The sequence below is a fragment of the Canis lupus genome, chromosome 12, assembly GCF_003254725.2.
Source record: "Canis lupus dingo isolate Sandy chromosome 12, ASM325472v2, whole genome shotgun sequence".
Classification (NCBI taxonomy): Eukaryota; Metazoa; Chordata; class Mammalia; order Carnivora; family Canidae; genus Canis; species Canis lupus.
The window spans coordinates 36,876,030-36,898,424 of NC_064254.1; the positions used below are offsets into that span (position 1 = coordinate 36,876,030).

General features: G+C 38.3%; 1 protein-coding gene across 1 annotated transcript in view; it reads right to left on the minus strand.

Annotated features, from left to right (window-relative positions):
* Window positions 1–2,491: 2,491 nt before the first annotated feature.
* The window catches only part of COL12A1 (collagen type XII alpha 1 chain), a 117,495-nt gene continuing 97,591 nt past the window's right edge, over window positions 2,492–22,395 (minus strand). The window contains exons 56-67 of the mRNA XM_049092254.1: window positions 22,047–22,100; window positions 20,873–20,968; window positions 19,621–19,674; window positions 19,011–19,064; window positions 14,722–14,775; window positions 13,029–13,100; window positions 9,721–9,756; window positions 9,547–9,613; window positions 8,010–8,198; window positions 6,974–7,042; window positions 5,765–5,935; window positions 2,492–3,547 (exon numbers count right to left, since the gene is read on the minus strand). Of these exons, the coding sequence (XP_048948211.1) occupies window positions 3,366–3,547; window positions 5,765–5,935; window positions 6,974–7,042; window positions 8,010–8,198; window positions 9,547–9,613; window positions 9,721–9,756; window positions 13,029–13,100; window positions 14,722–14,775; window positions 19,011–19,064; window positions 19,621–19,674; window positions 20,873–20,968; window positions 22,047–22,100 (1,098 nt within the window). The 3' untranslated portion in view covers window positions 2,492–3,365. The remainder of the gene's footprint in view (window positions 3,548–5,764; window positions 5,936–6,973; window positions 7,043–8,009; window positions 8,199–9,546; window positions 9,614–9,720; window positions 9,757–13,028; window positions 13,101–14,721; window positions 14,776–19,010; window positions 19,065–19,620; window positions 19,675–20,872; window positions 20,969–22,046; window positions 22,101–22,395) is intronic.

Genomic DNA, 22,395 nt, shown 5'->3' on the forward strand with positions numbered 1-22,395 from the left:
CTGAATTCTAATCATAATTATATCAAATGCTAATTTTGAGTTGTCTGTAGAACTTCAAGGAGGGATATACTATTGGATGTACTGATACAGAACCAGGTAAGACATCAGCATTGGAGACAGAGTCTGTAAGTGACCACATGTAGGTCATTCCCTGAAAGCAAGTCCATGTGATTTTTTTCCAATAGCCTTCAGCAGCCAAATCTAAGAGTGAAAAAGTTAATAAATGTTCATTTAGACATTCACATTTAAATTCATTTTCTAACCACAACTATAGAGTGATTTGGGGATCAAAGTTACCTTCTATTTAAAAGATTGCCTTTGAAAATAAAAGATTTACCACAACTATTCTTTATATAATTGGCTACTACACTTTATAAGGCACTCAGACCATAACAGGTTAGTATAATCAAAACCCCTTTTATCATGGAGAAATTATGACTAGAACCAAATGAGGATGTAACCTAATGTGCCAAATACAGTACAACATACATAAAAAATAAACACTTAGGAACAATTATATTTACCTTATTTTTACAAAAACTAAATGCAAGCTTGAGCAACCCCATAGGCAGCATAATTCTTAACAGATTCAAAAATAGATGCTCAAAATCTGAGAAAATATACATGTAGCCACCTGTTAAACTTACTAAAAATTGTTAATCCCACTGTACAAAATATTCTAATAAGAATACTCAGAGATTAGTAATCTATGTATGTGCTGTTTTTAAATTTTGAAACATTTCCCATGGTAGACTTCATTAGAAGATGCAATCCCTTCCCACTTTTCAGACTAGTTTTATAAGAGCCCTAGCTTCAAATATAAATTATAGAAAATGAATTTCTTATAACACTTCCAAATTTAAAGAGCTAGAAAGTGTTTTAGGTCGTGCTATGTTTCCTCCAAAGTAAGTCTGAATAAATAAACCAGCACGCACATGTCTTATTCTGTGAGGTTTTACCATTAGCTTTTAAACCTAGGCTACTTTGCCTCTTCTCCCTATCACTTGTCAGTTTTCTCTCAATTGAGTACTACAAAAATAATTTTAACATAAGATTCACCAAACTGAAGGAGACAATACACTATGAAAATAAAAATTACAACATATATCGCAGCTGGATATTAATTTGGTGTTATCTCCCCTGGTTAGAACTGCCTTGGCCACTCCCCCCATCCCTGCAGACTAGAAGGTAGTTAAATCAGTACATCGCCAATTTCAAGAATCCAACAGGCATCTAACCAGTGAGAGAAGATGAATTCCTTTGTGGCTTGAATTCATGTGGTCTTGGGCCTTAGCTGGGTCAGTGACAAGGAATCGAACCTGTCTTCAATCTCCTGATACAGAAGCTCTTCATTAAGGAGCATCAGAAACCCAAATGAATCAGAAACTTAATCAGAATAAACTCCTAGAACTGTAAGGTTTGAAAGCTCCTACTCAGAGAGTAAGCATTCCCAGAAGGGGAGGAGGGAGATCCGGTAATAAAACTGGGTTAAGAACCACAAGACCTAGAGTTTTAGTCTTGTTCTGATACTAATTAGCTAAGTCTGTGTCCTTCTCCCTAAAGCAAAGGATTAAACTGGGATGATCTCAGTGGTCTCTTCTAACTTTAAAAATGTAAGTCCTGGGGATTACAGAATGCTATGACTTTAGCACTATTTGCTTGCAAACTCCTGAGCACAATGCACTCCTTCATTGTCCTTTCCTTTTGATCTTGGCCTACAGGAAGCTTCTTTTTTAAGATTTTACTTATTTATTTAACAGAGAGGGAGAGAGCACAAGCAGGGTGACAGGCAGAAGCAGGCTCCCCACTGAGCCTGACCAGAAGCTCCATCCCAGGACCCTGGGATCATGACCTGAGCCGAAGGCGGATGCTTAACCAACTGCACCACTCAGGTGCCCCTCTGGGAAGTATCTAACTCAGATGGGGTTTTTTTTTTTTTTGCTCTGTAGCAAATTGTTTCTCATTACCTCTCTCCTTCTATTGATATTGGTTCTTTCAGACCAATATTTACCTTGTTTTCTTCGCTATTTAGAATGGAGTTACCGAAGTCATCAATGTGCAAAAGGAAATTTTTACCTTTACGAACTTTTAGGAAATTTTTAAAACTAAATGTAAAAATTTCCATTAAGGAACTTTCCTTTTCGCATCACACATGTTACTGGGTAAAATATGGTATAGGAAAGTGATTAAATCAAAATCATGTGGGTTGTTAAAGATTATTTGGTTGTTTGGGGTCTCCTTGGATACCTCCTTGTTTTTCCACCAACCCACACATCCTCTACATTCCAAATAAAGCCTTTGGAATCTGCTGAGCTTTTTTAAGGCTCTCAACATTCTCTATGACTTCACCATATCATTAAAAATCTAAAGTTATTTAGCATAATTTAATAGTATTAGCAAGATTTGTAACCGTATCCAAGGATATAAACTTGTTTGTTGTGACAACCACCCAAACACTCCTAAAGGCCATTCAAAGAAAAAGCATACCATGTCAAATTTTCAGTAGTTTTATTGAAAAATGCCTCTTTTGTTTCAGAAATAAATAATATAAGGCAGTGAAATTCACAATCTGCAGTTAAAATATAAAAGCAGCAATTCTATGTTCATAGTCTTGCAAACATTTTCCAACTGCTTTTGATAACTAAGAAACATTATGTTCTGAAAAAAGTTCATACTAAATATACAACACAAACATGCAATTCCATCGCTGCAGAATAATCTGCAATTTGGCATAAATGTTAGTGTGTCTAAAACAAGGAGGTTTAAGGCAATATGGAACTGTATCCAGTTGATACAATAATTTCAGCTACATGGCTTAAGGTTTGTGGTTGTTAAAGGAGATGTAAAGAGCATTCTATGCCCTAATGTATAACAGAAGATAGAAGAGGAGGATAAACCATTGCAATGGAGTTGGTTTTATTCCCTCCTTTTCTGTTTGAGGAGGGGAATTACTTGAATCGTGGTGTAACTGAATCCCAAACAAGTATTGGAAAAGATGAACCGCCCTCTCGAAATAGACAGTAGTTCGGGCTTCCAGGACTTACTGCTTAACCTAAGAGTTTCACTGAGGCTGCCCTTTGTGCTAAGGAAAGGCACAAGGCACGTTCTCTCCTTGCAGCTTTTGCGAGCAAAGGATTTTGCAAGCATTTCAAGGGCAAAGGCAAAAAAAAAAAAAAAAAAAAAGTCTACAAGACTGCGTGCAGCGAGCTAGGTTTCCTGCAGAAACAAGGTTCTCTACAGCCAGAAAGCGTACTCTTGGATGAAGCAACGCCGGAAGAAACATCGCAGATGAGACGTGCACCGCTCCGTCTGACCTGTAAAGGAAAATCCCAACACCTCCCCCAGCGTGGCCGCGCTGCGCGGTCTCAGGTTCGCTGCCCGGGGCCGCGGGGCAGGGCGCGCCGCCAGCGCGCGTGGGGAGGGTGCTCGTCGCCAGGCTCGTCGGCGCCGTAGTCCTCGTACTCGTCGGGCGTCCGCTCGGGCTCCACCGGCACGATGAAGGGCTCGCGCTCGGGCAGGTAGGCCCCGCCCTCGGGCACGTACGGCTCTGTCCGATTCAACATTACAGTTATGGCATGATTTGGAAGGCACACAAACAGCAAAAGCTAAATCATCACCCGAGGTGATGGCACTCCAGTCTTAATCTCATCGCTATAAATAGATAAGTTACAATGTTCTGATTACGTCCGTTTGCAGAGAGAATTTGGTGATGATCAAATAATGGAATGACACTTTTTTTTTTTTAACCTTCGCGGATCCAGCAGTAAATACAACCATTGCACAAATATACCTGGGAAGGGTCAGAGGCTGCGCCAAAGAACTGTAAAGGCAGAAACCTAGGCAGGATTTTCGCAAATTCCCAAGTAACTGTTCATGAGTTCACACTCCTCAATTCAAAGAACAATTTGGAAAGATGAGGAGGAAAGGGGAAGTTTTATTGGCTCCTAGAAACTGAACTGTGGAGGTGAGAATCAACTATCACCAGGTGATATACAGTACATGACATTTTCTGTGGCTGACTCTCCCACAGACTGAGTTACAGTCGGTGGGTAAGGAACACCAGTGACTACAGCGAAACAGGAAGGAAAAAAGTGATTATAAAACTTTGGTGTGAAAATTGCAATTACAAAACCCAAATGAGAGTACATGTACAAAAAATAATAATAATAAGACACATGCCCTGAATCAGACACATCGCTAACAAGCAAGAGATGAGGAGATTCCATTCGGTGTTATTCCGGCATAGAGCAAGCAGCAGGCTTTGATGCAGAAGCTTATTGTAGAATTGTTAAGTGATTTTAGTGGATAGGATCACATACAAATCATTTACAAGCCACAATTAGTTTATTATTTACATAAGACATTTCTCTTTAACCAGGTTAATTGTTTTTCTCAAAATGGCATAATCTCCGCTGGTTAGTAGTTTTATTATGTGCCTCTTTCAGAACTGAGGCTCATCATGGTTGTGGGTTTGAACTTTTTTTTAAATAATAGTTTTCTACATTATTACTGAAATGCATCAGGCTTATAAACTAACACCACTGCTTTTGTCTCATTCAAGTTAGTATAAAGAGTCTCCACCCTCCTTTATGATGTCCACCCGGTTCTTTAACCATATCTGTGGTGAAATTTCCATACAGACTCATTTCCTAATAAGCACGTGCGCAAACATCTCAGAAACAGGATTTTCATGTATTCAAACTGTAAGCAGCACTGGCGACTTAGAAAATTTGTTAGCCGGAACCTGAAACAGGTCAAAGATGATAGTTTTTAAAAGTTGAATTACTATGCAAAAAATATATATACACATCCATCTAAGTATGTAATGGTTAAAATATATATATATATATCCATATATTTCCAGTTATTCACACATACCATAAGGCAGAGGTATTTAAAATTTATCTTATAAAGAATTAAATTGTAATTTTGTGAATGAGTTGCATGAGAAATTTGCATTAAAATTCATTATTACTTTTGGTCATATGTAAGTATACACATAAATATATAGATATATAGATATTTAGATATTCAACTACTCATGCACTATTTGCTAGTAGCCAACCATATCAAACAGCAGTATCATTTTTAAAACTTGCAAGATGCTTGAGGGTGCGCTGATGAAAAGGTCACCACTGACCACAGCATGAGTTTCTTATTTCCAGATCAACGTATCTCCCCTGTTCCCACATTCCTCAAAGGCGGGCATAAGAGACCTGGCCTCTATAATTGTCAAACACTAGATGTGCACTACCAATTCTTTGAAAAAATCAAGTCCCAGATTTTATGACCATTAATACTATGGACAGTGTGAGCCAGTAAATTATTTTCAGTTGTCTGCACCATGTTATCAAGTAGTTTGCCTGAACATTAGATTCCCAAAACAATTTTTAGTATGGATTCTTGACATTCTACAATTATATTCAACAAATCCCTGTTTCCAATCTTTAGGTTTAAGGAAAAAAAAAAGCATTTGATAGCATTCTCTGAACTCCCAAAAGAAATTAAGAAGAGGTTTATGATGCGATTTGGCAAATGTAGACATACAGGAAGGAAGAGCAAATAATTACTCACTCCTAACAATGAAGTAATGTTTTACGCTTTGAGAGAAAACAATGTGACTACATAATCGAAACACGTAACTGAAAGAGTCGATATCTTCAAGAAATCCTCAAATCAACCTTCCTTCAATCCTAAGGAACTTCATTTCCATAAAGGTTCTTAATTCAGGTCAATTGGGGTTCCTACACTGGCAACAACATACCTGGATAGCCTTGCCCATTGTATGGGATGCTGGCACACTGGGATGAGTCACAGTATCCAGGAGGACCTGGGGGGCCTCGGATACCTGAGTTTCCAGGACGACCCGGGGGGCCAGGGGGACCTCTTGAACCTGTGGACCCTGGTGGACCCGTTCTGGATTCTCCTTGAGGACCTAGTATGGGGTTAAAACAAAGATTTTCCCTTTTGTTAAATATATCTCCTGAGGCAATCAACAATTCTCAAGACTAGACGATTCACTAGGGTATGGTAAGAAAATATTTCCTTAAAAGATCACTGGTATGAAGCAGTGTGGAACTTTCTTACCAGTCATCATCCATCAAGAGTTAATGATAGATATACAACGACTTTAACGATTTTATCCAAAGAAAATTGGACTTGCCAAGAATTAAGCCAAACTAAAGATATCAATGAGTTCCCTGGATAGCTCCCACTCTTACAGAGATAAAGCTATCTGAAGGAAATGGCTATATTAACCACATGAGACTGCCAGGAAAACATGGGAGTGCCTGCTCCACACCTCCAGACTACGTGAAGTAATATTATTTCTGGATCAAGTTATACTTATTTATGGTTAACATAAATGTAAAGATTTAACCATACTTATTTATGGTTAACATAAATGTAAAGATTTAACCACGAAGGCTGACCTTGGTTACCAGGGTCTCGTGGATCTTAAAATGAAGAAAAACAAAAATCCATTTTCAATCTAGTAAATGAAATGCATAAAACAACTAGATGACTATTATTTCTCTACAAAACATCAATAAAGAAACTATGAATGAAATCTTGCAACATGTCAGGCTTTTAGCGAGGATATATTTTCTGTCTGCTAGCAACTTCTTGAAGAATATGAGAAGAAACAGGAAATAACACCATCTTTAAAGTCTATGTGGCCAAACAAAACAAAGAGGAATTCCATTAAAACAAAAACAGCAACCCTCTGTGTAACTAAAACTCCTACCCTCATATATTAAAGTTCTAGTAACTGCTTAATAGAACGTATTCAAACAGTTTTTTGAACAAAGAGAACATAAAAATGAGGAGGTTATACAAGCTGAACTTCTTGCTAAAATATATTCATGATGGCAGGCATGCCTGGAGCTAACAGGATGAGATGGTGAATCTCTTGAGGTTGTATCCTCTCTCAGTACTTGTGCTGTTTACTTATTTGATGTCCTGGCAAACATACCTGGGGGGCCAGGCAGCCCTCGAGGTCCTGGTGACCCAATACCCCTTTCGCCTTTCTCTCCTGGCAAACCTAAGCAAGGACAAAAAGAGAAAGCACAGGGAGAAAATGATCTGGACACACGTAGTTTTCATCTTAACTGGTAATGCTTAACTCAAGTAATCCACTTCTTTTAGTGAAAGCAGAACCTAATTTTTCACAGAAGTTCACTCCTGAAGCCAAATTCTTTCTAGACATTTGGGTAATTCCAGATTCATAGCCAAGAAACAAATCTGGCTACAAGTCAGGGGAAAAATTATTTGAAGAAAACAAACATGTCTAATATATATATATTTTAGAAACAGTAATTAAGAACAGGATCTTGAATAAATAGTTACAACTCATTGAGAAACATCTTAAAGGTATCTTATCTTTGGTAGCCCCATCATTGCATAGCATCCAAACCATCAGAATTACAGAAGCATCTAAGCCTTCTCCGGAACATGAACTGCTGCTTTAACAAAAGCAAACACCCAGAGTCCTGACACATCTGGAATCAAATAATCTTATTTTTCTTCTTTTCCTACAATGACACTTATCTACCATGAAATTAAAGCCAAACAAACACGTAAAACCAATGCCAGGCCCTGAATAAAGGAACCAAAAGAATTCGGAGCTAAAACTGTAGGGCTCTTTAGTACATTCAGTTGGTGCCCAACTCTTGCCAGTCACAATAATTAATCAGATTTTAACATCTGAGTGATTTTGCCAAAATACAGTTTCTTCCATCAACAATGACAGCAACAATCAGAACATAGCATTATCTTTACTGAGATCTCCTGACAAAATCTTCCTGTGTTCTGTGATATGGATCTTGATGGCCTGGGGCTGCCTAAATAAAAAGACAGGTTCATGGACACACAGCTCTTCTGGGGCTGTCCAAACAAGAATAGTTAAAGCAGTTTGCCAAGTTCAGTCTTCCATGTGCTTTTCAACCTGTCCCAAATCCCACACTTGCAAACTCCTTCCTTTTCCCTGCATAGCAGCCGGAGACACCCACCTCGTTCACCTGGGGGTCCCTGCATCCCTGGAGTGCCGGGGAAGCCTGGTCGCCCCCCAGGTCCTGGTTCTCCTCTGGCTCCTGCGCTGCCAGGGGGGCCTGGGGGGCCTGGTGGGCCTGGTTGGTTGCGACTGGAGTGATAATCATTCGGAATCTGATTCAGCATCTGATTGAATCTGCTCATCTGACCTACAAACAGAAATAAGACTTGTTAATGAGAAACCCAGTAGGAAGGGATGAGATGGTGAAATCTTTTCTCTTAGTGCCTAGTGAAATCCATCTCTATTCCTCCCCCTCCAGGACACATTCTAATTAGAAGCCTAAAAATAAAATAAAACACTCCAGCTGTGCAGGACAAAATGATCCCTGATAAACAGTTGTCTCCACAAAATACTGACCAATAATACTGACAACATTACTATAAACCATAAAAGAGTTGTAAAAGTTTAATATGGCTCTGATATAAAGCCCTGTGGTTTGCCAGAAGATGTCACTCAAAAGAGAACCTTTCTCAAATTAAGGAATTATACCATTTTTGTGTGTACCTAAGAATGATAATCAGGCTGTAGTATAAATTGGAATCGCCTGTGGGAGCCATTGAAAAATACCGATTTCTGGGCCTCATCTCCAAAGATAATGATTCAACAATATGCTTAAGGTGTGGCCCAGGAACCCTCGTTTTCAACAAGTTGATTCTATTGCAGGTGTTCCTCAGGATCACACTTGAAGAAACACTATTAAGACTTCTGAAAGAGGGAAACTCAAGTTTAAGGCCATACTCAGTTCATGGGCACTGAGCTTTATTACATGGTAGGCTTCATTGAATAAGAAGGAAGAATATGTGAAAAATAAGAAGGCAATAAGAAGGTCCCCATTAAAATGTACTTTCTGTGATCAAATTAATCTTGATGGGCTTCCTTCCTTAAAGTCATAGAATAACTTAAAGTTTATAACTTTAAAAATCCAATGTTTGCTGCTTCTACATATACCCAGATGACGATCACTGAAAATCCTAATAAGGAAATTCGAAAGCCCTTTCAAAATATGATTTTGTATCAGATTTAGTATAGGAAAACAGACTATTATTTTACTTTGGATTCTTACTTTATCTAATGATGGTCATTAAAATATCAGTAGTTTTATTGAACCAGATACAAAACTCATAATATATAAAAATACAAAATGAAATGAAATGAAATGAAATGAAATGAAATGAAATGAAATGAAATGAAATAGAAGCATATATCTTAGGGACGCCTAGGTGACTCAGCGGTTAAGTGGCTGCTTTCAGCTCAGGGTGAAGACCTGGGATCGAGTCCCACATCGGGGTCCCTGCATGGAGCCTGCTTCTCCCTCTGCCTGTGTGTGTCTCTGCCTCTCTCTCTGTGTCTCTCATGAATAAATAAATAAAATCTTAAAAAATAAAATAAATTTTAAAAAAGAACCATATATCTTAGAAACTTTATGACTCAAACTCTGCATTTTCCTGCAATAAATTTAAAAACCATTCATACATTAAAAATAAAAGAAATTTTACCACTTATCAATTGTTCACAGACTTGTCTTGCAACTGCTCGCATCATGTTCTGGGAAGCAATGTCTCCCTTGTTAATTAAATCAATGAGAATCATTAGCATATTATTTCTATAGTTTCAGACTTCAATGTTTAACACACAAAATAAATGTGAATCAGATTTTAAGAAATACATACTCTATCGCCTTTCTCTCCTTTCAATCCAGATGGACCCTGAAATGTAGGAATTTCATAGATGAGAAACTGACAAACATGATCTAAAATGATTCATGAAGGCAGGTGACAATGAAAGAGAGCAAGTTCTGCTTTCTAACAGATTAACAAAATGACACAACATATTTATATCCAGGTTACTCACATTTTGCTTGTCTGTAAAAGGGAATCTTTCTGCCTTTTTCTGTCTCTCTCTGTCTCAGAAGCAAATATCCTCCAAATTAGTACTGAGATGTAAATTTTATGATCACACATTTATAAATTATGTACTCTGCAGACATTTATGATGCTGTTCACAATTTAAGCCTGGAACTAAAATATGGATGAGAAATTGCCCTTGATACCTTTCCTTTACATCACCGTGGCTGGGTAGCTCAGCTTCTTATTGTACATCATCCATGAGGTTAATCTTGCTTCAGTTCTAATAAGAACCAGTGGGCTTTTGGTCAGTTTCCTAACTAAATATGTATCTCTAACTTCTTCCAATTAGTGTGTGTGTGTGTGTGTGTGTGTGTGTACATTGAGTATAAAAGGAATCGTGTCTCTCTTACTAAATAATTCAATCCAAATTGAGGTCCCACATCTAAACACAGCCACAGAATATTTGTCCCTACTCTGTCAAGCCTCTCACTGGCCATGAGAGGATCTCGAAAAAGTCTTTTTTTTTTTTTTTTTCTAAAAAAGTCTTCTATAGTGCAAGTTTTTGTCCTTCCATAATGTGTTTCTGGACGGCCAACTGCTATGATGGAAGGAACATCTAAACCATTGACAAACCCGATGCTCAGGTAATACCCCAAACCAAACCACTTTTTACAGTCTCCAGAATTTTGACTGAACTCCAGTATCTTCCTCACTGGTCTTCTTGTTTTCCCATTTTGCCCCTAGGGAGTCTATTTTCCACCCAGAAGCCAGAGTGATATTTTTTAAAGGGAAATGAGATTCCGTCACTCCTTAGCCTCTAAGGGCTTCCCATAACACTTAGTATAAAATAAGAATTCCCTATCATCGGCTAGGTGGTCTACATGATCACCTTGCCCAGCTGTCTGACCTTGTCTATTAGCCCTCTCCCCCTCAACTCGCTCCACTTAGGTATGCCGGCCTCTCTGCTGTTCCTTCACAAACCAGACTCATTCCTCACTAGAGGCTTTTGTTCCTACCTGGAATCTTCTCCCCACAGATCTTCAGACAGCTTCCTCCCTCACTTCACTACAGTGTCAGCTCCTCAGATGCGCTCCCTGACTACCAGGTCTAAAATAGTCACCTTCTCACTATCACAATTATTCCCCAACCCCTGACTCTGTTTCCTTTTTCTTCTTATCACTCAACACCACCAAAAACTGTATTGTTTATTTACACATTTTTGGTTTACATCCCCCAGAATCTCCATGAGGACCAAGACTTTGTCTTGTTCACACAAACTTTTTGTATCCCCAGACCCTGGAACACGGATTAGCACATTTAGGCACTAAACAAGCAGGTGTTGAGTAAATGGTCAGGAACATTCCACAAGCAGTTCCTTAAAACATCACCATACAACATCGTGTATTACAAGTTAACAAGATACCAATTGGTTACAATAGCTAATGACATGAGCTAACAGTGGGAGCCCAGCTCTTTGCTAAGACCGTTACACGCCCATCTGCTAGTTTTAGTTTTAGAAATTAAAGGTAAGACAAGACAAGAAAAGAAGGAGCAATTTTCCACCTTAGAAGGAGGAGGAAAATAAAGGGAGCAAGAGGGTAGGTAAAATCCAAATCAACGTTACCAAATTGTAATAAGAAACTGAAGTTTGGTGCTCCCTTTGCCAAAAATACTAGATTCTTATCAAAACACTATTATTATTTATTTGGAGCCTTCTGTAAGTTGCAATGAATTTTTTCTCCTACATTTATTGCTACTTTGAGATTGTCCCTGGTGTGTGTGTGTGTGTGTGTGTGTGTGTGTGTTTTAATTTACTGCCACTCTGAGATTGTCGTAGTATAGATGATTTATAGAAACCATCTTTACTGCCAGTATCTAGAGATCACATTTCAAGTCAAAGAACCAGAAGTTTCTTTTAGGTTTCTAGCTCCAGTCATCAACTACATCAGGCATATTCTTATGTGGGACTCCATTTCAGTCAGACTCCAATGAAACAGAATTGTGAATGGGTAGAAAAGCTTCATGTGCTTTTAACTGCTCTTGTGAAGTTTCTGCCATGATTCATTGAGGAAAAGAGTAATAAATTCATGTGCTAGAGCACACACAGATTGTAAAGTATATCAGGAATCCTTTCATCTTTATGCTGCTTGCTTAATTTTATGTAAACATAGAAGGCAGGCCATGTCACATAAAGATTCGACCCTAAGTTTCTTTGACATGAAACAGCTTTTAAGCTTGGGTTTATATAACTTGGACAATACTTTAAAAAAAAAAAAAAAAAAAGAGGTCTGTCCAGAGAACAGCCCTGATGGATCTGTGTCATTGCTAATGTTTGGGCTTCATTATCTTCAAGGTAAATTTTTATCTTTTAGAATTCAACTCGGACAAATAAACTGCTGAAAATACTTTCACACTTCATCCGCAAATGAGAAAAAGGCTGTAAAGAAGAATATGATGCTCAACAGTCATTATAAATACTTCTGGATCTGTAATTTTTGGAACTTCAACTTCAGTTTTGGAGAGACTAACCTTAAAACCCCACACGCACATAATGCCATATAACTATTACTCTAACCAAACCATCTGACTGAAAGAAGTTAAACTGTATGTAAGTTGGAGCAGGGGAGTATAAAAAAGTTAAGTAGTGGATTAGAAAAATCCTTTCAATACTAGGACTACTATTCTAGCATCCTCAATGAAAGAGAAATAAGTGAATGTGTGGCTGGCTGACCTTCAGGAAGGTTAGCATCTGCAAACTATGGCCGGAGGCGCCATGCACCACCATCATGTATTTTTTCTATCTTAAGCAGCATACCACTCCTAAATAAAAAGAATCATTCTGCTGACCCAGCCTTGAGTGTTTATACAGTGCAGAAATATGTGTCTTGGCTCAAAATCCCATTCTCCTTTTAAAGAAACCCTATGACCACAATTTTCAACCCAGAATATTATAACTCAGAGAGAAAAACTTTAGAACCAGTACCAAGTTAAATCCGTGGGTTTAGCATAGTTTCAACAAACGCTTCAAACCCATTACGGCAGAGATAACATAAATCGGCCAAAGCCTTGCAGCACCCTCGTTATTTATGACCACAGGAAAATGACTTTCCACACGCAATCTGTCCACTTACTGGTCTGCCATGGTCTCCGGGTTTTCCTGGTTTCCCACTTGGTCCTGTGACTCCTGGGGAGCCTGGGCTTCCCTGCAACACACAAGCCAGGCTGAGAAAGGGAATGAACAATGAAAAAAAAATCCCATCTAAAGTAAACTAACAAACGTGGCCAGCTTTAAAAGCCTTTCACAGAAGCAGCATATGATAGGGAAGAGCAAAACCAAATTTTAAGACAGCATGAAGAAAAAATACCTCAAAAATTCTTACTCTTATGGGGTGTCTAGTTCTAAAATATATTTTAAGACCGTTTGAAAAGAATCTATACATAGGATCAGTTTCACAATTCACAGACTTCGAGTCTAGCAAATTGGTTACAAAATGAATTTGCAGAAAGGAATCCCTGTTTTTTTAGTTTACTTCTATTACAAAACCAGAAAACCCATCCAAAGACAGGAGTGAAAACTTTGGTTGCGGAGTAGCTGGGTTTCTGCTGAATCGGGAGCCACTGTGGCAGTCTTCGCTTGTTTCGGGGAGTCCCTCTCACAGCCTAGAAATTCACTTTTTCTTTGGTGCTTTCTCTACATTTCCACTTTGTTCTATCATGTCAGCACTCTTCATCCCATCCAAACCAAAAGAATTTCTCCCTGTTGCTTTTAACACAGCTTTAAAAATCTCACCCATATTTTTCATAGAATATTTATAATAGCTACTAACCAATATTTTATGTTCTAAAGCCTAAAATTTCCTTAAAATGGAATCATCAAATTTTGTTATACAGTTAATCCTTTACTTTGTCAATTATACAAATATTAAGTAGGCTCTGTGGTAAATAGAGCTTTAAAATGCAGGTTTACTATGCACATAACTTCTCCTCTACCTGAGAACATATCTATTGAGCATAAATAATAAAATTATTTTAACACATGCTCTCAAGTCTTCCTATTCTACCACAAGACATGAAGAGCATCCATCACCTCAAACAAGTTCATTATTATCTCACCTCAGATGCAAGTATATTGATGCCACTTTCCAAATCATTGGCTGAGTATTTTCCCCAAAGATCTTAATTAGAAGATCTACTTAGGGGATCCCTGGGTGGCACAGCAGTTTAGCGCCTGCCTTTGGCCCAGGGCGCGATCCTGGAGACCCGGGATCGAATCCCCTGTTGGGCTCCTGGTGCTTGGAGCCTGCTTCTCCCTCTGCCTATGTCTCTGCCTCTCTCTCTCTCTCTGTGACTATCATAAATAAATACAAATTTAAAAAAAAAAAAACTTTAAAAAAATTTTAAAAAAATAGAAGATCTACTTAGGTGATGACTGATAGTGCTCAGTAATAAATATCCTTAAAATTGAAATATCACAAACCACCGATTCTTAAAATTTTAGAACAGAAAGTAACAAGTAGGTCTTAAAACCCTACCACTCAATGTGGTGTTGAAAGGATGGAGCACCTAACCAGCTAATGGTCAACTCAGTCAGGGATGTTTTTCTGTTTTTCAAATATAATTTGATGAAAAAGAAAGATTCTGCATTCTAACACAACAGTTTTCTGTAGCTCATTTTGATTTTGGAAAATAAAACACTCCCTGGACAGTGTACCCCACAGCACTGATGGAATGTCTCCCAAAGGCCAGGCTACTGGGCTTTTCCCTAGCAGATGGGGGAAGGGTTTGGGTGGGGGGAGACAACAATGGAACTCATTCATTTCTTACCGGTGGCCCAGGGGGGCCCCTGGGTCCCATTGCACCATCTTTTCCAGTAAAGCCCTATTGTAAACATAAAATTAATTATGGATTAGTGAAATAACAACTGAGTGAAAAGGAAAGACGCAAAAGATCTTGCTCAGAGTGAAGGGTCAAGTACACACTTGCAAGTAACCTTCCAATACGAAGACCAATATACCCCCCCCAAAAAAATGCTTTCCAATTTACTTTATGCCTTTTAATGAATAATTTCCATACTTATTCATCTATATAGCTATATAGTAATAAATAAAGTCATTTTAAAAGTCAAACTAATCTTCTCCTAAGATGGTAGACTCCTCTATAAAGATGCTCGCTTTTGCTTTTGTACGAGTGTGAGGAAGCCTAGAGCAAGGCGAACCCTTTCTACTGAAAAGTCAATGTCCACAAACTAGCCCCAAAAGCATCAAAGTGGCAGGAAAAGAAATGTTGCTGACCAGAGCTCATGTATCATATTAGATGAAGGAGAGGCCAACTACCTGATTAAAAACTCCCTCGCTTCCTAAGCAATGGCCAGATAGCCAAGGGCAGGACTACTGGTGTCTCCACTCCTGGGGCATTTCTTCCCACATTCCAACCCCAGAAAAGTGGAAGTTCTCTTAAGTGCCTTCCACTCAAAAGAAAATCCTCAAATCCTCAGCTAATTGTTTTCAGTGTTTATCTTTCCTCATCTCACATGAAAGGTCAGATCCGCATGGGTGTCAGGTTGACTAGGAAGAGAGATGTGCCCCAGGAACACCATGCTTGGCTGTGTGGCCTTGCTCTGTGGCTCTCACGACCTACGTCTGTACGGTGCCAAATGACCTCTAACTAGAATGAGTCACTCTGCTACCCAGTTAGCACTCATTCCAACAGAGAGATCTCTGAAATTCAGCAGAGGATTTCTGAGTCAGGTCTTTTTTATAGTTCTTGCATTCCTCTGTCAAAGGAGATTTTTGTCTCAGTTTCTACAGGGAATAGGAGTGATAATTTCATCCATATTCTTGGATTCTAGCAAAAATCAAGAGCATTTGGATAACTGCCTGCATTAAATATCCATGGTTCCATTGATTTTACAACAGAGGAAGTTTAAATTATTTCTTTAAAATAGTGTTAGAAATATTCCACGGCCACCACCCCCCATTTTTTTTCCAGACACTTAAACAGATAAAGACTGTTTCTGGGAGATCCAGGCCTGCTTAACAAAAAACAGACTCCAAGTTCATCTGATGTTACATCAACACCGCTTCTGAGAGCCACTTGAGAAGCAAAAATGATCTTGGTAGAATTGCTTAGACAGCTTGAATTTCATTTCTTCCACCTAAATTTCTCCAATGTCTATATAGGTCACTCTTTGTTTATTTGTTAGTTTAGGTAAGCATTATATTTCTGAATAATCCTCCTTCAGTCAGCTTAAGAACTTTCTGATCAATCACTTTCTTTCCCCTCCCCCAGCTTTATTGAAGTATAATTGACAAATAAAAGCTGTATATACTTATGGTGCACAACATGGTGTTTTGATATACGTAGAGTCTGTGAAATGATTACCACAACCAAGATAATTGACATATGCATTGCCTCATATAGTTATCATTTTTGAATGCAGTGAGAACATTTAAAGATCTACTCTATTGGCAAATTCCAAGTGTACTATATAGTATTATTAACTACAGTCGTCACGCTATGCATTAGATCTCCCAGGCTCATTCATCCTACATAACAACTGGAACTTTACACCTTTAACCATCTCTCTGTATCCCCCTCATCTCTGCCCATGGCAACCACCATTCTACTTTTTGTCTCCATGAGTTCAACTTTTCTTAGATCCCATACATAAGTGAGATCATGCAATATTTCTCTTTCAGAGCTTGGCTTATTTCACTTACTATAATGTCACCCAGGTTCAAGCTTAATCCATGCTGTTGTGAATGACAGGATTTCCTTCTTTTTTAGAGATTTCCTTCTTTTTTAATGTTTTATATATAAAAATTGTCCATCCATGAACATTTAGGTCTGGTCAACCATTTTATTTTAGAAGAAACATACATCTGAGTTGGGGTGAAGAGGATTTTATTCTGATGTCCACAGAAGGTCTGCCCACCGAGCTATCTGCAGAACTTTCTGCTATAATTTTATTTTATTCTCCTTTATCAAAGCTGGAGTGGTTATTGCTGCTTCCCCCTATGTGAGGCTGGCTGAGAAGACCTATGGTTGTTTTCAAAGATACACATGTATTCAATACCTATAGGTGCAGTTCTTTTGTTTTTTTCTAAAGGTCGCCAAAGCCGTGCCTCATTTTGAAAATCATCTATGCTAAAAACAACCCATGCATCCAATTCCTACCAACTCCATCTTGGTAACAAGTCTTCTTCTTTCCTCACTGTGGTCCTTAGGCTTGGTCTCCTAAGTTTTCTTCTCTTCTCTTCTACCACAGAGTTCAAGTTTCTTTCTTTCCTTTTTTTTTTATTCTAGCCAAGATGCCTATACCAAAGTCTATCTAACTTGACAAAGTTGTTTATGTTCTATCAGCTGTGCACCCTATTTCAGCATTAATGGTAGGAAACAAAGTGGTAGGTAGGTGGATAAGGCTGGGTGGGCTGGGCAGCCTGGGTGGCTCAGTAGTTTGGCGCCTGCCTTAGGCCCAGGGTGTGATCCTAGAGACCCAGGATCAAGTCCCACATCGGGCTCCCTGCATGGAGCCTGCTTCTCCCTTTGCCTCTCTCTCTCTCTCTCTCTCTCTCTCTCTCTCTCATGAATAAATAAACAAAATCTTAAAAAAAAAAAAAAAAAAAAAAAAAGACTAGGTGGGAAACAGCGGAATGATTTCCTGAGAAGTTTTCTCACTCTCAGTCAGGGAGATCTGGGCGGCCTCACCACAAAGTTGGATTCACGGATTAGAGTTTGAGAGCAAAAAAGCAAAAAAGCATAGAACCTTCCCGTTCTGTCATTTTTCAGAGAAGCAGTGATGATGCCAATGGTTGCCTGACCACTTCAGGGAGTGCCTGTTGATGGGACATCACTAGTGACCTACTGTATCTGCAGAAAGCCCACACTGGCTGGACATGATGAGTCCAACAAGACTTCCATAACAAGAACACCAAGTGCATCAGCCCATCATCACTTCTTGATTGCAGTGCCTTTGGTTTTGTTTGCTCACTGAAGAGACTGACTTGTTACCTCTGCAATCTTACTATTGTCTTTTATTGTAAAATAAGAATTCAAAAAAACTGAAGTGCCAGTCTCAAAAGAGTCAGAAGAATGTATTATATAAGTACCCCCTCCAAGTCATAGATTTCTAAAGATCACAGTTTTCTCTCTGACTTCTCTCTCCCCCAAACTCAGAAGTAGGCAAACAAAGTTCACTGGCATATCATCCACCATTTGGTATTATCTGGGCAGATATTTGCTCCAACTGAATTACCTTCCTCTTCTGCCCAATGTCTCAGAGGTATTTAAGTAAGCAAATGAGTGTCTTAGTGACAGCTATTCCAGTGCTAGCTCTCTCAGATCCTGCTGCTAATCACAAGGTTTAACTTGATTAGTCAGAATATAGACTACTCTTGGGCTGTTGTCTGAACCCTAAGATACTGAAAAGTCAATGACACTAACATCTCTTATTAAAGTATTCGTCATTTCCTATGAAACCAAATGTTTCTGTAAGGTAGAATAGAACACAGAAATTATGTTCACTGTGCTTCTCATTACTTATCCTAGAAAAGATAAGGTTTCCTGCACTGATCCCATCATAAATCAAGAGGGACCTGAAAGCTGCCACAAATGAGCAAAATTCCTATTAAGCGCCAGTTGTCTAGCCCATCCTCAAGGTGTAAAAGTGGAATTTGAATTCTACATGTGTTAGGAAAGATGTTCTGACCTCATAGAAAATGCCATGGAAATTTTGACTACTCTCAGAGTTACATAAAAGCTGCCTTATAAAAAAATTTATCTTAGAATTTAAAAGAATTTGTTCGGATTCTTGAATCTCTTTGCAATCAGCTAAAACTCCTCTTAAGAACTTTTTTCTAATAGGATATATTTTTTTTAATTCCCAAAATGAAAATTTCAAGGACCTGCCGAAAGTCCCACCATTTTGTTTCATAGACCTTGAGATTGATCTTGTGTTAGGGGGTCCACTGATACTAGTTTTTCAGCAAACTCCCACAAGATCTGTGAATCCTAAATTTCCAGCCATGCAAACTGAATTGTGGAGGGTTCTTAATTAATAGGCAATAATGTGGTATCATATCCAACATCAATAGAGTCTGCCCCAGAAAACTTACTCTATCTCCTGGAGGTCCCATTGGTCCTGGTGGGCCAGGTAATCCTGGGGTTCCCTACACAAAAGGAAGCAAACAAATGAAAAGCTGTAATATAGTTCCTATATGAGAAAAGATACATCTTATTCTCCCAAATGTTTGAAAAAGTTTTCAAGGGTGGGGGCACCTGGGTGCCTCAGTCAGTTATGATCCCAGAGTCCCCAAGTAGAGCCCCACATGGGGCTCCCTGCTCAGCAGGGAGCCTGCGCCTCTCCCTTCACTCCTCCTCCTGCTTGTGCATTCATGCATGCTCTGGCTCTCTCTCTCTCTCTCAAATAAATTAATAAAGTGTTTTAAAAAATATATCAGGGAGCTCTGAAAAGAAACAGAAACTAGAACAAAGTACAGTGCCAGCCATATAGTACAATCATGATTGTCAATAAGCTGACACCTGAATTGAACAGCACAAACGTGACAACTATAATCACAGAATGAAGTGGTCATTCATGGGAAGCACATAGGCTGGCTTCTGCTTTGCTGCTTCGCCTGGGTTCACCTTTTGGGGCACTTGGGGGACAACTTTTCAAATAGTCCTTGACAAGTGAAAGAAAAGACAACTTCAAGAACAACTCACTGTTCGGCCGGGAAGCCCTGGCTCTCCAGCATCACCTTTCATCCCCTGGCGACCCTAGGGCAGCAATGGGAAAACAGTCCTCAGGCATTTTACAGAGATTAAGTGAAAAGGGAAGACATGAGTCACTTCTGAAATCTCCATCACTTCATAAATCCAATGTAAACACGTTTTGGAAGGTAGATGAATAAATCATTTTTTGGATTGATGCTCACTTTTTAAACTATAAGTGCTGTGTTCTTAAAATATTATAGGATAATTTTACATAATTATGGAATGGTATACCTACTTTAAAAGAACATAGTTTAACATAAGGGATTTTCATGGAAATAAAATTTGAAGGGAAAAAACTATTCTTTTTATTTAATATATTTAATTAGGTGCTAATTTTAATAGAAAGATTGTCAATGCACATTATGTTGTAACATAATTTTGGTTTTTATAACTACGTGCTAGAAGACATTTGTTACAAAGGCAAAGTTGAATTAATTAAAACTGATAAATTTAATTTAATAATAGTAATAAGATAGGTAAAAGCTCCCAAACTCCTTTTGGACATAAGCAGCTAAAAGTAGATTCAGTCAAGCCTTTTGAGCGAGAAAGCCCTATCCCTCCACATGTCTCATTTCTAGCTATATCTGATATCTATTGTTTTCCTCTAAGCGTCAAAAAAATTTTATCTGTCCTCTATTAAGGTATCTTAGACGGGAGTTTAGACTTGATTTTAAGACTATGCAGGTATCAAATTCTTATTTATATACTATATTTTTTTGTTTATTTTAAGGTATAGAAAAAATAGTAGTAGTTAAATAAAATATCAGTCTTAAAGGGTAAAACACCTTTTATAACTTCAGATTCGCATTTGGAACAAAAGGTCAACATTTTATTTAAAAGGTTTTTTTAAGGACGTAATGACCTAGATAAACAATGCAAGCTTGCCTCAAGATTATCAATATTAGCCAAGGCCTACCAAGTCTGAAAGTAATTTCAAAGTTTACAGGATGCTGGAGGATATATGCATTACCTATGACTTTTTAAAGGTCAAGTTAGTGGCAATAATTTTATCTACACATTTATAAGTTATTATATACACTATTTACATATCTGAAATTATAGCCATGGGAAGTTATCTCAACAAAAACCTTATTGAATTCTCAGAAAACATTTGAGTTTGGCAAAATGCAGTAAAATATTCCAGTTTAACTTAATATTAATTCACCATCCTCACTGAAATACAGAAAGCCTTTGAGCTTACTTGTTCTCCAGGAATAGAGAGTCCGTTGGGTCCCTGGGGGCCTGGGGGTCCCTGAGGGCCTGGAGGACCTGTATCTCCACGAGGGCCAGGAGGCCCCTAAAACACATAAGAGAGAAACAACCACAAAGTCATGTAATGACCATCCAGTGCTAATAATACCCAATTAGAAGCCTATCATCATAACTTTAAGACATCAATCACTTCTGTATGCATTTTAGAAATCTACATACCTATAAAAGCACTTATTAATGCCATTCCTTTCCTCCTTCTATTACTCACTAAAGAACATTTGAAAAGGGCAATAAATTCTCAAAAGCACTTAAATTTCAAAAGTCCCATTAGAAGTAGATTCTTAAGAGAAGTAAAACACACTGAATATGATATATTCATGTATTTATATTCATGAATTCATATGAGATCAAAGCTTGAATTTCAGTGGATTTGACTTAGTGTAAGCTAGTCTTGATTTCTCTTTGACTTGGGCTTATTTCTGGGACTAATGCATTTATAAATGAAGCAAGAAAACAGATATTCACTAAGAAGATGCTCTGTGCTGGAACTAGAGCTTCTTTGCAACATATCCAGGTGGAAAATGTGCATACTTGAGAGTCAGGGACCTGAGATAGCATCCCAGCCTCACCCTTTCCTAAGTGGGTTAGCTTATCATTAGTAATATTATGACCAAAAGTACACATTATCTTCATAATAGACCTCCCTAATTAAACTTGAGTTGTTTTATGGAAGACCAGTATGGACCTGGTAGAAAGGTGGCATACGTGGCCACTCAGCTCTTTCTCTGAGACAGGTGAAAAAAAAGCAGCACAACTGCTCCTGAAGCTCTCCAGCTTTCCAGCAAGACTCAGCTCCCTGTGGGTCTTCCAACTGATGTCTGAGTTATGCTCTGTGGCTCCATGTTGCAGCAGAACCCTTAGGTTCTTGGGCAGATTTCCTACATTGTAATTCCTACAGGAGTGAGCTGCCTTGGACAATTCTTTCTCTGGCTGGTCTAATCCATCATTTTGACAACCAGAGACAAGACGTAAGTATTTATATTCCTAAAGCACACTACACTTGCACTAATTTGCTCAAGCTCACATATCCCATTAGTGGAAATTTTAACAATCAGACTTCAACATATACATGGAATTTTAAATGCACTCTAAAATATACTTACAACTGCCCCGCTGATTCCTCTTTCACCTCTGGGACCTTTAGCACCAGGTCCTCCCTAAAATACATAGTAACAACACATTTCAGGGTAAAAATAAGGAAAGTAGGGAGACATTGATTTATAGAAATTACTTCAAGAAGCAGTGTATTCTCCAGGCAATCAATACTTCTTTAGTTACTTACAAAATATTCAAGTGAATATTACATGTCATACAAATATGGGGAAAGAGAATTTTGAACCCTAGTACATTTTAAGTATCTCACTTTTACATTCTGAACTTTTCTTAATCATTAGCAAGTTTTGAAGTCTATTTGAAATTGAGCTTTAACGGAAAAAACAAGCATTACTTAAA